We start from the raw sequence: 13420 nt of genomic DNA, 5'->3' as shown, positions 1-13420 counted from the left end.
TAAAAATAATTTATTAGGTAACTCTGCTTTGTTAGTATTAAGGATGCTATTTTTAAGTGAAGCTACTTATACACTGTTTAAAATACAGGAAACATGATGTAAAACCATGCTCTTTCAGTTAAGATTTGCAGTTCCCTTTAAAACAACCTTAGATACCAACAGTGAGAAGAGCGAGCACTGTATTCAGGCGAGCTTAGGAACTGAGTCTCAAATGAAGAAAAATGCTCTGATCCTAAGAATACTCTGAGAGGTTAACTTATTTCTCCTAAACTTTTCCTTTTTTTGCCTGCTCTCCCTTCCTACAAAGATCTCAACAGCAATGGATTCATCTGTGACTATGAACTTCATGAGCTTTTCAAGGAAGCCAATATGCCATTACCAGGATATAAAGTGAGAGAAATTATTCAAAAACTCATGCTGGATGGTGACAGGAATAAAGATGGGAAGATAAGTTTCGATGAATTTGTTTATGTAAGTATGTGAAAATCCACCTTTATTAGGAGTCACGACTGTTCCTTTGTCTAGCGGGATCTTACAGTAATGAGTCCTATGAAGTTCCTAAATGTATCGTTATTAGTACTGTTACAACTAATAGAATTTCTCTCATCCCACCACAGGTAGTTCTTTTAGCCATTAGAGTATCTTAGCAAACGAATTGAGAAAAAGAACATTGACCGAATCAAAGCTAGAGCACAGTACTTGCTGTGAAAGGCGAACCATTTGCTCTAGGGCTTCATTAAAGGGCATTTTTCAAGGTGCTAAGTGCCATTCTTGAAGTGCTCTTTTGTCTCCCTTGGTGTCTCCCTGGGGGAGGAGGGTGCTTCCAGATGTTAATGCTACACCCTGACTCACAGTCTTGGAAGCTTCCTGAGTTGAACTTTCTGATTAAAAAGATGTTTGCGACTCTCGCCTTCGTAGTATTTAACCGTACGGTTTTCTCTACGATGATAATTTTGATAATTAAAAGTTAGAAGCATATCTTTTTAGTCCATTGGAAGAGGCATTTAAAATTTTTGTCTTCCTCTTCTGGTATCATCACATACTCCTCAAGGTTCGGGGCTGACTTAGTTCTTCTACTTCCAAGCACCTAGTTGCATACTCAGTGCTTGGAGAGCGTTTATGTAGCGCCCCTTACTAACTAGCCTTAGCTGCTAGTGATCAAGGTGATTGGGCGCCATTTTCAGTCCACAGCCGTTGACAAGAGTATTTGAGATGTAGCTGTTGCCTCTGCCCTTGAGATTTTATTGGTTTTATTTATTAATTTGGGGCCGGGTTTGGCTAGATCTAGTTAGGCATTCCTTTTACTGTGTTGTAAACAGGTAATTAGTTGCCTGGTGTTTATCCCAAACTCCCCAGCACTCTTCTCCTCCTTTTCCATGGTAACTGAGGCTCACTATAGCCAGTGAAATTCTGGTATGTTCTCTCCCATTAGAACTAACTCCTTTAGGACACTGTTAAGAGCTCCAGAAGCAAATTGACTAAATAATGATGTCTGCAGAGCTGAGAGCATTTGGCGGGGGGCGGGGAGGGCTGCTGTTTTAAAAATGTAGACGCGTCATAATTATAATGGTAGCATTCTTGCCGGCTTCTTTTGAAATACTGATTTCCTCCCCACTGTTTTTGTCTTCAGTTATTGCCAAAGCCTTTTGTTTTGAATTCTGTGTTCAATAGTAAGTTACAATTGACTTGCACTATGAGCACTTGCATGTCCACGGATATAAACGTGCTCCCCTTGTAACTGCATGTTGAATTGTGAATTTAAAGCAGCTTAGAGCAATAGTTAACTATGATTGGTCATTTTGGAGATAATTTACTGCCCAGAATTTTAATCTACTAGAAAGAACGGACCTAAATCATTAAGATTTGCAATGTGGCCAGTATTATTAAGGACAAAATTATGAAAGTGTCTTTGAGAAAAATGATCTTAGGAAAATAGTTAATTTTGTAGCTCTTGAAATGTTGCAGATTCTTCTGAGCTGTTGAGGCTTTGAAGTGAGAAGGTTTGATTACCTTAGCATAATCTTAAAAAGTAAATGATATGCATAATAATTTTGGCATCATTAAGAATTTTTTAAAAATATTAGTGAGGACATTTTAGGTTAAAATGTACATTTTAAAATTGGAAGGAATCGATATATTTATACTCTTTCATTTTTCAAATATGAAGGACAGTAAAATAACCTGCCTGAAGTTTCAGAATGATACCACTGTGACTGGGCCGAAAGATGGGTGTCTGACCGCATGTCTGTCCACTTCCTTCTGCTTTGTCACCAATGCGACAGCTTAAAAATTGTCAAAATATGGGTAGATTTTAGTCATCTGTGAAAAAGGAAGCGAGTTATTCCTATCAGGTATTAACATAAGGAAGTAGAAAGAAACATGTTCTTGCATCTTGGGGTTTTTTATTTAAATTGTTCCATAAAAGGTGTTAATTGCAAAGCAGCCTACAGACAAAATCAGTTAATGTTAACTTTGGAGAAGAATATATATATATATACACACACACATACATACATATATATCAGAAAAGAGTCCCTAAATTATATGTAAACTTCAGATGTTAAAGTTAAATTTAATACCTTGATTTTGTTTCTTCTAAGTATCTCAAAACGACATTACTGGATTTTTATACCTACAAGGTAATAGTGGGGTTTTTCCCCTGCATCTTTAAAAAGACTAGTGTGGCACTTTCTTTCAGCAGAAATGTCTGCATTAAACTCTTGTTTTCATAGTGAGAAATTTGCTGTTGCATAATGTTACTAAGTTGTTGACCTGCTTTAGGACTTTTGCTAATAGCACCGATCTCATCAGATTAAATAACTTCATATAAGTAAAGCGCTTAGAGCAGTGCCAGGCATATAGCAAATGCTAAGTATATGTTAGCTGTTGGGGGTAGTGCTTTCTGGTTAAAAAAAAAAAAAAGCTGTGTTCTTTTCCTATTACTAAGCTCAGGCCTACAACAGATTCCAAAAAAAAAAGGAAAAAATTCAAACGTACTACTTTGGAAACACTTTGGAAGCAAGCCTCAAACCCTGGAAGCCAGTCAATATTTTGTAATTCTTTCTGAAATCTTTCCTTCCTCCTAAGTCATTATGCCTCTGGATTGCTTTCGTCTGGCGGCTAGTCCTGCACGGAGCTAGAAAGGTGACGAAACTTTACAAAGGAATAAGAAAAAAAAAAAATATATATATATATATATATATTCCATAAGAGGCTGAAAAAAATGTATAGAACCAGAGCAAGCAGTGCACGCCAGGAGTTTGCCTACGCATGACAAAGCCAGTCCTTCCTCCTCGAGGGAAAACAGCATGAAACAGTGAGCTCATTAGTATCACAACGGGCAGCTTTGAAAAGATTCATTGAGAAGACTTCAGCACAGTAGTTGGCCTTGTGTTATCTCTGATTTCAGAGATTCGTGTTAAGCCAGGGCTTCTACTCAAATAGCTGTATCATCCACTGGAGCAATTTCTTCCCTAAAGTAGAAAATAAAATGCAAATTTGCCTGCGGTGAGTCAATTGAAGATACATAAATCTTCAATTATCCCTTTTAATTTTGGTTTTTAAATCTAAGGAACAGAGGAAAATACCATGAACTGGAAAGTTTGAGCATGGCTGGAAACATTTATGTAAAAATATTTAGACTCTAAACGAAGGTCATATAACCTTTGTAAAGCAATTAAAAATTAACTGAAATTAACTGATCTAATTGCAACTTTGCTTTCCTTCCCAAGCATGAGCTTAACTACAGTGACGTAAGTAGTTGCTTTAGGATATTACACAGCAAACTTTTTTTGTTTTTTGCATTTATTTGTCAGCTGCAGTTGTGATCATGGAAACCAACCGAATTTTTAAAAGCAAATGATCTTGAGGCAAATATAGTCCTAATAAAAAAAAAATAATAACTTTCCATAGGTCATTTCTGAAGCAATAACATTTTAGACGCTTTTTTTTTTATCATGCCAGTGATTTATGGAATGTCACGAGGGAAAGCACACCTTTCAGATTTTAATTTCCTAGACAATGTCTAAATGAAGTGGAGTTCAGAACGAGGTAGGATAGTGAATATTGCGTTTTTACTGAGCAAATATATAGTTCTCAAAGGGGAGTTATAGGGACAAAATGCATCACAGTGAAGACTGCTACATTCACTGGTCACCATTTTGTTGTGTAATCTTGCCTCAGAAGTTAAGGTACATTAAATGAAATTAAAGTTGGTCTTAAAAAAATCAGTGTACATAAGAGTAATTTCAGTTACTCAGAAATTGCCCAGAGCGCATGAGTAGTCAGCTCTACGCTACGGACACTTAACAGGAGTCAGTACCATGGCCAGAAAGGAGGAAAAGTGATTTCGTCGGTTGCGTGCAGTATTTAGAGTAGTCTATGTACCTATATAGACACAGACACACACGCCACACGTGCACACCCGTTCTAAAATTCTGCCTCTGAAATTACAGGTAGAGCAGAAAAATCACAGCTATGGAAACTGAGTAAGCTTGACTTGGTGGACCTTAACTACTCCCTGTTTTCCGAAATAAAATTGGGTTTGTAAGTCCAAGGGAAGTCAGGATTTTAGAAAGGCAAAAGGAGAACATGACTTCATGAGAGGGCCACCCACAGCACCTATAATAACTTTCACACCAGTTACAGAAAGTCTTTCTCTCTGATTTGGACTAATGACAAAAAGGTTCCCTCCTGGGAAACCTAAATATAAAAAGTCCCTGCCTGCTTTTGGCCTGACACCGGCTTGTGCAGGACACAGGGCTTGGTTAGTGGCACGTGGGGCTGGATTTCAAACTTCTCCTTGTGCCTGTTCTCATAGATAACAACCTAAACTGCTACATGGCGTGACCCTGGTGCATGAACTTCAAATATGGGCTGCACCTCCTGGGGTGTGCACACGCCTGTGTGTGTGTGTGTGTGCGTACATACCTGTCAGTAATGCCAAAGGCCTTTGACTCCTTTTCTGTTAGTTCAGCAACTCTTCCATTAGGGTCATACATTCCCTTCTGTAAGTCCATTTATGTGCTGTAAGCACCTTTATTTATTTATTTTTTTTTTTTAAGATTTTACTTGAGAGAGCACGCATGCACACATTTGGTGGGGGGGCAGAAGGAGAGGGAGAAAGAATCCCAAGCAGACTCCCTACTGAGCGTGGAGCCCTGTGCGGGGCTTGATCTCACGACCCCGAGATCATGACTTGAACTGAAATCAAGAGTCAGATGCTTAACTGACTGAGCCACCCAGGTGCACCTTTTAAAGAAATTTTTATGAAGATGCTACATCTTGCTCTCATTTTACTGGAGGTGGCTGCTTTAGCCATGTGCACTGGTAGAGCAGAAACAAGTTTGGGCTTAGGTGAGTTCCAGTATTTAAAAATACATAGATAGGGGCGCCTGGGTAGCGCAGTCGTTAAGCGTCTGCCTTCGGCTCAGGGCGTGATCCCGGCGTTCTGGGATCGAGCCCCACATCAGGCTCCTCCGCTATGAGCCTGCTTCTTCCTCTCCCACTCCCCCTGCTTGTGTCCCCTCTCTCGCTGGCTGTCTCTCTGTCGAATGAATAAATAAAATCTTTTAAAAATAAATAAATAAATAAATAAATAAATAAATAAATAAATAAATAAATAAATAAATAAAAATACATAGATAATCCCGGGGCACCCAGGTGGCTCAGTGGGTTGGGCTTCTGACTCTGGATTTCAGCTCAGGTCGTGATCTCAGGGTCCTGGGATCCAGCCTCGCCTCGGGCTCTGTGCTCAGCAGGGATTTGAGGATTCTCTCTCTCTCTCTCTCTCCCTCTGCCCCTCTCCCCCCCCCCCCACTTGTGTGCTCTCTCTAAAATAAATAAGTAAATCTTTAAAAAATATAGAGAGGTAGTCCTTTAGAATGTCCATTCAGTCAGGCAGGTGGGTAGGGGTATGAAATTTGCTTTGTTACCGCCTGCTCTTGTGCAATTAGAATGTACACGTTCATTTTGTTAGCCACGTTCTTCACTGTGACGAGAAGCTGGATTTCATAAACACTCAAACACGACAATCGCTGAAAAGCCTCTTTTGTGTTTATCCTCCATAGTTGTCTTTTTGCTGCCAACTTAAACCATTTTTTCACCTTATTATTCTGTAAATTTTGAACAAACTCTTACCATTTTACCCCCAAAAAAGGTTTTTTTTGGTCGAATCATAAAGTTTCATCTTTCTCTGCATTAAGAATTGTGGTTAAAGGGGCACCTGGGTGGCACAGCGGTTAGGCGTCTGCCTTCGGCTCAGGGCGTGATCCCGGCGTTGTGGGATCGAGCCCCATGTCGGGCTCCTCCGCTGTGAGCCTGCTTCTTCCTCTCCCACTCCCCCTGCTTGTGTTCCCTCTCTCGCTGGCTGTCTCTGTCTCTGTCGAATAAGTAAATGAAATCTTAAAAAAAAAAAAAAGAATTGTGGTTAAAGAAGGGGATCCTTCAGCCTTTTCTCTCCAGGGAACGAGCAAAGTCTTACTTGTTGGTAGAAAATTAGCAGATTTATCTATGCCTTTGAACCACACTAGTTTTCGGCTTAAAGTGGATTCAATGCATGCAGCACTTAACGTTTTTGACAAGTGTGTGCAATTGACTGTCTGGCTTCGTTTTCAGTAGCAGTATTGTAGTATTTATTTAGCATCTTGAAAACTCAAGCCCAGTTGTCCATCTCCTTTGAGACTCACCACCCGTGTGGGAAAATGTAGGTGAGTCTCAAAGAACATAGAAGGGCTTACCGTTGCGCCTGATTTAAAACGAATCGTGAGTTAACAACCCATTTTCATTCATAGATTTTCCAAGAGGTAAAAAGCAGTGACATTGCCAAAACCTTCCGCAAAGCCATCAACAGGAAAGAAGGGATTTGTGCTCTGGGAGGCACTTCCGAGCTGTCCAGTGAAGGAACGCAGCATTCTTACTCAGGTAGTAGAGTTTCACGTGCGCTAGGTTAACACAATGACCTAAGTACGGTGCCTGCTATAATGTCAAGAAGGGGCACTAGGAAAACATCGCTTCCTAATGAAGAATACGGCAGAAGCCCATATGCCATTCTAAGTATTTATTGTATGGCTTTGTTAGCTCGCAAGACATACTCCACAATATGAGCAATGGTAGGCTTTATTATAGTGGAGCTCTACAGGAATATAAGGAATAATTTTTAAAGAATTTGGTAACTAACTTCTCTAAGGATCAGTTCACCCTGCTCTCTCCCTCTTTTTTGTTGTTAATTTTGTACTTCCTATTAGCCATGCTGTATTCAAGTGTCTGGGTTTCCAAAGAGGAGAACCCCATGTTGGTGACACATGAACTTTTCAGCACTGCTGTACAAATTATTTTAGGCTTTAGAGTCAACCTAGAGTGTGAACTAATTTCTTGTTATTCAACATGACTTTAGAGGAAGAAAAATATGCTTTTGTTAACTGGATAAACAAAGCTTTGGAAAATGATCCTGACTGCAGACATGTTATACCCATGAATCCAAATACCGACGACCTGTTCAAAGCTGTTGGTGATGGAATTGTGCTTTGGTAAGATGTTGGTTAATTTTGTGTCCCGATTTCCAAAACAGCCTTCCGCGTAATTGATATACTGGTTTCTGGGTGCTCGACGGCTTCAACTCGGGAAACAATCAGAATTGAAAGTCGTCTGGGTGTGTCCGAGAAAGTACCACCAAGATATAAAACTCACTCATTTAGACTGGGGACCGCTTTGTAAGAAAGCTGCCAGCTTCTAATTTCTTCTCATTACTTGAGCCAGCAGAACATGACACCTTTGTGGGACTCAAGTATGTCAGCATCTACTTATTTTTACAGTACCATAGCTTCAAAATACAAAGAGGACCTCCTCTTCAGTTCCCACTCTCCAATTACTTATGTCCAAAAATGCGTTTGTCCTTGCTGCTGCCCCAGAGCCAACAGTATCTTGGCAGAAAGCATGTAAGATGATCAACACTTTGTCCATTGACGGGTCTGCCTGGGTTTGTCTTCAGTTTCTGTGTAAGACCAACCCACCTGCAGTCAGAATGTTCAAACCCCTTTGCATTTCACATTGCATCTACTATGATCCCTGTTAAAAAGCATAAGACATCCCATTTCGTCCATGTATAGGCACTAAAGAAATAATTCCCTCATGTGTTTTAATATAGAGAGATAATCACATGATACTATTGATTTGGTATTTAAATCTGACATAGGGGCGCCTGGGTGGCTCAGGCGGTTGAGCATCTGCCTTCAACCAAGGTCATGATCCTGGGGTCCTGGGATCAAGCCCGGGAGTCGCCTCACGCTCCCTGCTTAGCAGCAGGAAGTCTGCTTCTCCCTCTGCCTCTGCCGCTCCCCCTGCTTTTGTGCTCTCTCTCTAATAAATAAAATCCTTAAAAAAATAAACCTGACATGGAAAAAAGCATGGTTTTCGCTGTGCAGAATCACATATTTTGGGGCAGTATTATAAACACCTAAGATGTTGGCATCTAATTCCAAATTTTACCAAATGAGATTCGTCTAAAGAAATCACAGATTCTAGTCTAATTAGTAGAACTTTTCTTTCTCTCACCGCTAGATTAACAGCACCTAATATCGTGCTTAGCTCATCATTTAGACTCTCAGTAAATATGGTGAATGAAAGAATCTCATTCTCAACAAATTTACCTCCTTGTGAATAAATGGTCATTCTTAATTTGTGACTTTTATGATCGAGAAGAGACACAATTTCCGTGTGGGATTTTATCTGTTTTTAAAATGTATTCAGTAAGGTTTTTTCAATATCCAAGTTATTCATTCTTATAAAATGATGGGAAGATGCAAAAAATTAAAATGAGAAAGTATGCCCCAGTCCCCAACTCAGAAATACCCAACTACCGTAAACATTTTGGTCCTTTTTTTTTCATGAGCATTTATCATATGTATAGTTTTTTTGTGATCAACATGATAAAAGTCATATTTTGCACTGATGTTTTTCAGATTACATGAGAGATGTGTCATGTGCCTTAAAACATTTGTGAATATTTGCAGGCTCTTTCAAAGTAAACCAACTCCTTGCTTAATTTGTGTTTCAGTAAAATGATCAACCTTTCAGTTCCTGATACAATTGATGAAAGAGCAATCAACAAGAAGAAACTGACACCCTTTATCATTCAGGTACACATTGATCTCCCTGCCCTCTTCTAGGAAAACTGCCTTGTGAGGGCCTGTTCATCGGTTCTACCCTTTGTATCTTCCCATTTAATTCTTATAACGACTCTTGAGTTTAGGACTGTTAATCAAGATTTGACAAGAGGAGAGCTGAGACTCAGAAAGACTCCTGAGCTCGCCCAGAGTTAACGTTGGAATTGAAGTTCAAATGCAGGTCTAACTCCAAAGCCTTGTGTTCTTCTCATTACACAGTGTGTTCAAGCATGCAGAAAAAGCACAAATATTTAAGCTCTTAATGAATTAGCATGCTTAAGCAATGGAGCATTTTTCTTTTCCATTAAGTGAGTATTACACACTGAGATAGCAAAATTCCCTCGGGCAAGAGAACTTCTTGGGATGTGGAGATTGCAACGTCTAGAACCTTTTCAGGTGCATGGAATAGACCTCTTGTTTAGGCACTTTTAGAAATACAACGACTCGAGCACCTGGGTGGCTCTGTCGGTTAAGCGTCTGTCTTCGGCTCAGGTCATAATCCCAGGTTCCTGGGATTGAGCCCTGCTTGGGATTCCCTGCTGAGAGGGGAGTCTACTTCTCCCTTTCCCACTGCTGGTCTCTCTCTCTCTCTTTCTCTGTCAAATAAATAAATAAATAAATAAATATCTTAAAAAAAAAAAAGAAAGAAAGAAATACAATGACTCTTGGGGCACCTGGCTGGCTTAGTTGGTAGAGCATGTGACTCTTGAGCTCGGGGTTATAAGTTTAAGTCCCACATTGGGTGTAGAGATTGCTTAAAAATAAAATCTTTAAAAAGAGAAAAAGAAATAGGACCCTTAACCCGCATGGATATACTGACTCTAGTCACTCAGGCTTTTCCTTTCATGACAATGTCGGTGTACTTCAAAAGAGACCAAATAAAAATACGAAGTTAGCTTCCCACGGAATTCTCGAAAGACAATAACAATAATAAGGCTGAGATTTGTTTTAGCTATGCCCTTACCACCGAAGTCTGGAGTTTGTTGTCTGGAATTTGTTTTCTGTGGATCATGTGTGCCTGAAATTAATTTCCTCGTTGAGCATTATTTTCAGTAAAGGGAGTAGACTCCTAAAAACTGGGAAGGTCAAGAAGCAAATGTGTACATTGGCTGTCTTGCAGGAAAACTTAAACTTGGCACTGAACTCTGCTTCTGCCATTGGGTGTCACGTTGTGAACATCGGCGCAGAGGATCTGCGGGCTGGGAAACCGCATCTGGTTCTGGGACTGCTTTGGCAGATCATTAAGATCGGTTTGTTCGCCGACATTGAATTAAGCAGGAATGAAGGTAATGGAACACAGTCATTATTTTGAAAGTTGTTTATTGGGTATTTTTTCTTGGTCACGCAGACTGTCGTGCTTTCACTTAATTGAGGTGATTAGATGATAGCTAGAATTAACAGAAGGTAATGCTATAGTGTTGTTCTGGAAAACAGTCTAATTACAACTTTTCTTCTTTAGTAGTAATTCACATTTGCCTGGTGCTTTAGAATTCATTTTACAATAAAGACACAAAAGCACTGAGAGTTTAAGGAACATTCCCAAGGTCCCCAGACTGGGTATCTTTTCTTTTCTAATGTTCCTGCACACCTCCCGCCCCGCCCCATCTTCACCCCCAGATTGAGACCTCGTCAAACTATTCTACCCCACCCTTGATGGTCACATATTTCCTGAACTTCTTACGGCGTGGGGTATCACATCACACCATGGAGTTGTAGAATGTATAAGCACATACAACCCAATTGTCGTGTGTGCTGGGCAATACTATCTGATCTTCTTCCTGCAAAGCTTAAAATATTAAACACTACTCCAGATATTCCTATTTTATTCCAGAAATCACTCTCTCAATCCTAGTTACTTCTGGGGAATATCTCTTTGGGGTTCTCAGTCTTTCCAAGGCTCCAGAATGTCTGTCAACAGTCTTACTTTGCACATTGATCCACGATAAGACTTTTTTGCACTTTAGAGACTGTTACACTTGCTCTTTCAATCAGCTCAAAGGTACCTATATTTGAACAAATACAATTACTCTCATTGCTGGCCTTCTTCACAGTGGTGTTTGTCTTGTTAAAGACGTTGAAGTCTGTTGAGAAAGGCAGAGGGGACAGCAAAATAAAATCACATTGGCTTATGTAGTAAATCAAATGACTTTTCTTTGACAAGGTCTTAGGTACATAGATGTCAGGCCTTTTAATCCTCTCTAGCCTTTGACGTGGTGGAATGGGGGAGCAAAGGAAGGGTCTTGGACAAATGACCTGCTGCTCCTGCCCTTGCTTAAATCCCTCAGTGTCAAAATGATGTGGCATAAAGCAGAGTCCTTGAAAGACAAAGTGTGCCTGATGAAGGTATTACTTAGACCTCTTCAGAAATCAGGCAGTTTCATGGGGCACCTGGGTGGCTTAGTCGGTGAAGCGTCTGCCTTCGGCTCAGGTCATGATCTCGGGGTCCTGGGACTGAGCCCCACATCGGGCTCTCCGCTCAGCAGGGAGCATGCTTCTCCCTCCTACTTTACCTCTGTGCTCTCTCTCTCTCGCTCACTCTCTCTCTCTCTCAAATAAATAAATAAAAATCTTAAAAAAAAGAAATTAGGTAGTTTCAGCCTTCTTGTTCAAGCTAAACCTCCTTTTATTTCATGGGAGGTAATTATTGCATTAGGCCTAAAACAATGCTAAAATGTAGACTATTCTGGGCCTCTGGGTGGCGCAGTCGGTTCAGCGACTGTCTTCAGCTCAGGTCATGATCCTGGGCAAGATCCAGTCCTGCACTGGGCTCTCTGCTCTGTGGGGAGTCTGCTTCTCCCTCTGCCCTCCCTCCTCTCATGCTCTCTGTCTCTCTCACTCTCTCAAATAAATAAATAAAATCTTTAAAAAAAAAAAAAAAGCTCTCAGGGATCTGTAAATAAATAAATAAATAAATAAATAAATAAATAAATAAATAAATAAATTTTAGACTGTTCTTTATGCAGACACCCCCTGCTTCTACCTATTACCCATAAGGAATATTTACCAGAAACCCTTGGCTTCTTCTACACATTCAATTCAACCACAAAAAATAACTGAGCAGCTTTTACATGTTAGGTGCTGTAGAAAATGTAAAGTTAAATTATATCCCTTTAAAAATAGATTTAACCTGGGGCGCCTGGCTGGCTCAGTGGAATATGTGATTTCTTGATCTCAGGGTTGTGAGTTTGAGCCCCATGTTGGGTGTAGAGATGACTTTGAAACATGAACATATTTTTTAAATGGATTTGACCCTTCCAGAGTCAATTAATTATACTTAAATATAAATACTGTAGCGTTTCAGGGCACCTAGGGTTTTGGGGCGCCTAGGTGGCTCAGTCAGTTGAGTGCCCGACTCTTGATGTTGGCTCAGGTCATGATCTCAGGGTTGTGGGATTGAGCCCCGAGGTGGGCTTTTCAGAAAGTCTGCTTGTCCCTCTCCCTCTGCTCCCCCCCACCCCCCATCACACTCAGTCTCTTTCTCTCTCAAATAAAATCTTTAAAACAAACCAAAAAAGGACAAGTTAGGTAAACATATGACATAACATGAAATGTTTTAAAAGCTGTAATTTATCTGCCATTTGGAACATGAAAAGTAATAAAGAAAATAAGTTATAATATATATTTGCTATGTATTCTCATAACACAGTGTCTTTATCTAGATCATTGTATAATTATCTACTAATATATTATCTTTTATTAGACTATCAGTACCTAAAAATGAGGAACTAGGTCAGACCAGTCATTGCACCTCTGTTACCTGAGTGTCCAAAGACTAAATGAACTAGTAATGACCATTGTCATATACTATATTGGTTGTGGGGTATTTTTTTTTTTCTTACAGCCTTGGCCGCCTTACTTCGAGATGGTGAGACTTTGGAGGAGCTTATGAAATTGTCTCCAGAAGAGCTTCTACTCAGATGGGCAAACTTTCACTTGGAAAACTCAGGCTGGCAAAAAATTAATAACTTCAGTGCTGACATCAAGGTAACCACACCAAGAACCATCATGCCTTTGGGGTGTGCGATGGCTTGGGGGATTTCCTCCCAGTTAGACAAGGGAAAATCCTGCCAGCGCGTCGCCAGGTCTTGTTGGCTCTCCGCCCTGATGATAGATTGCAGGAGAGCTGAAACCTAGTGAAGGGTACTGGCGCTGAGTCTAGCTTTCCTTCTGTGGGAAAGGGTCAAAGTATTCTAGTCCTAAAGCTCTCTGTTCTGCCGTCTGTTAAACATGGGGTATCAAAGGGTGGGCCATGACCATTC

The 13420-nt window shown here is 40.2% G+C and overlaps 1 protein-coding gene across 3 annotated transcripts in view; it reads left to right on the top strand.

The window, feature by feature from the left end:
• The window catches only part of PLS3 (plastin 3), an 80001-nt gene that overhangs the window by 53101 nt on the left and 13480 nt on the right, over positions 1–13420 (top strand). For all 3 annotated transcript variants that reach the window (XM_045800708.2, XM_045800710.2, XM_045800709.2), the window contains 6 exons: positions 308–471; positions 6792–6921; positions 7394–7526; positions 9053–9134; positions 10282–10447; positions 13003–13145. In XM_045800708.2, the coding sequence (XP_045656664.1) occupies positions 308–471; positions 6792–6921; positions 7394–7526; positions 9053–9134; positions 10282–10447; positions 13003–13145 (818 nt within the window). The remainder of the gene's footprint in view (positions 1–307; positions 472–6791; positions 6922–7393; positions 7527–9052; positions 9135–10281; positions 10448–13002; positions 13146–13420) is intronic.

Source organism: Ursus americanus, chromosome X, assembly GCF_024610735.1.
Source record: "Ursus americanus isolate L20-20 chromosome X, mUrsAme1.1.p, whole genome shotgun sequence".
NCBI classification, from domain to species: domain Eukaryota; kingdom Metazoa; phylum Chordata; class Mammalia; order Carnivora; family Ursidae; genus Ursus; species Ursus americanus.
Note: the sequence above shows the minus strand (reverse complement) of the source record. Positions and strands in the feature narration are given on the sequence as shown.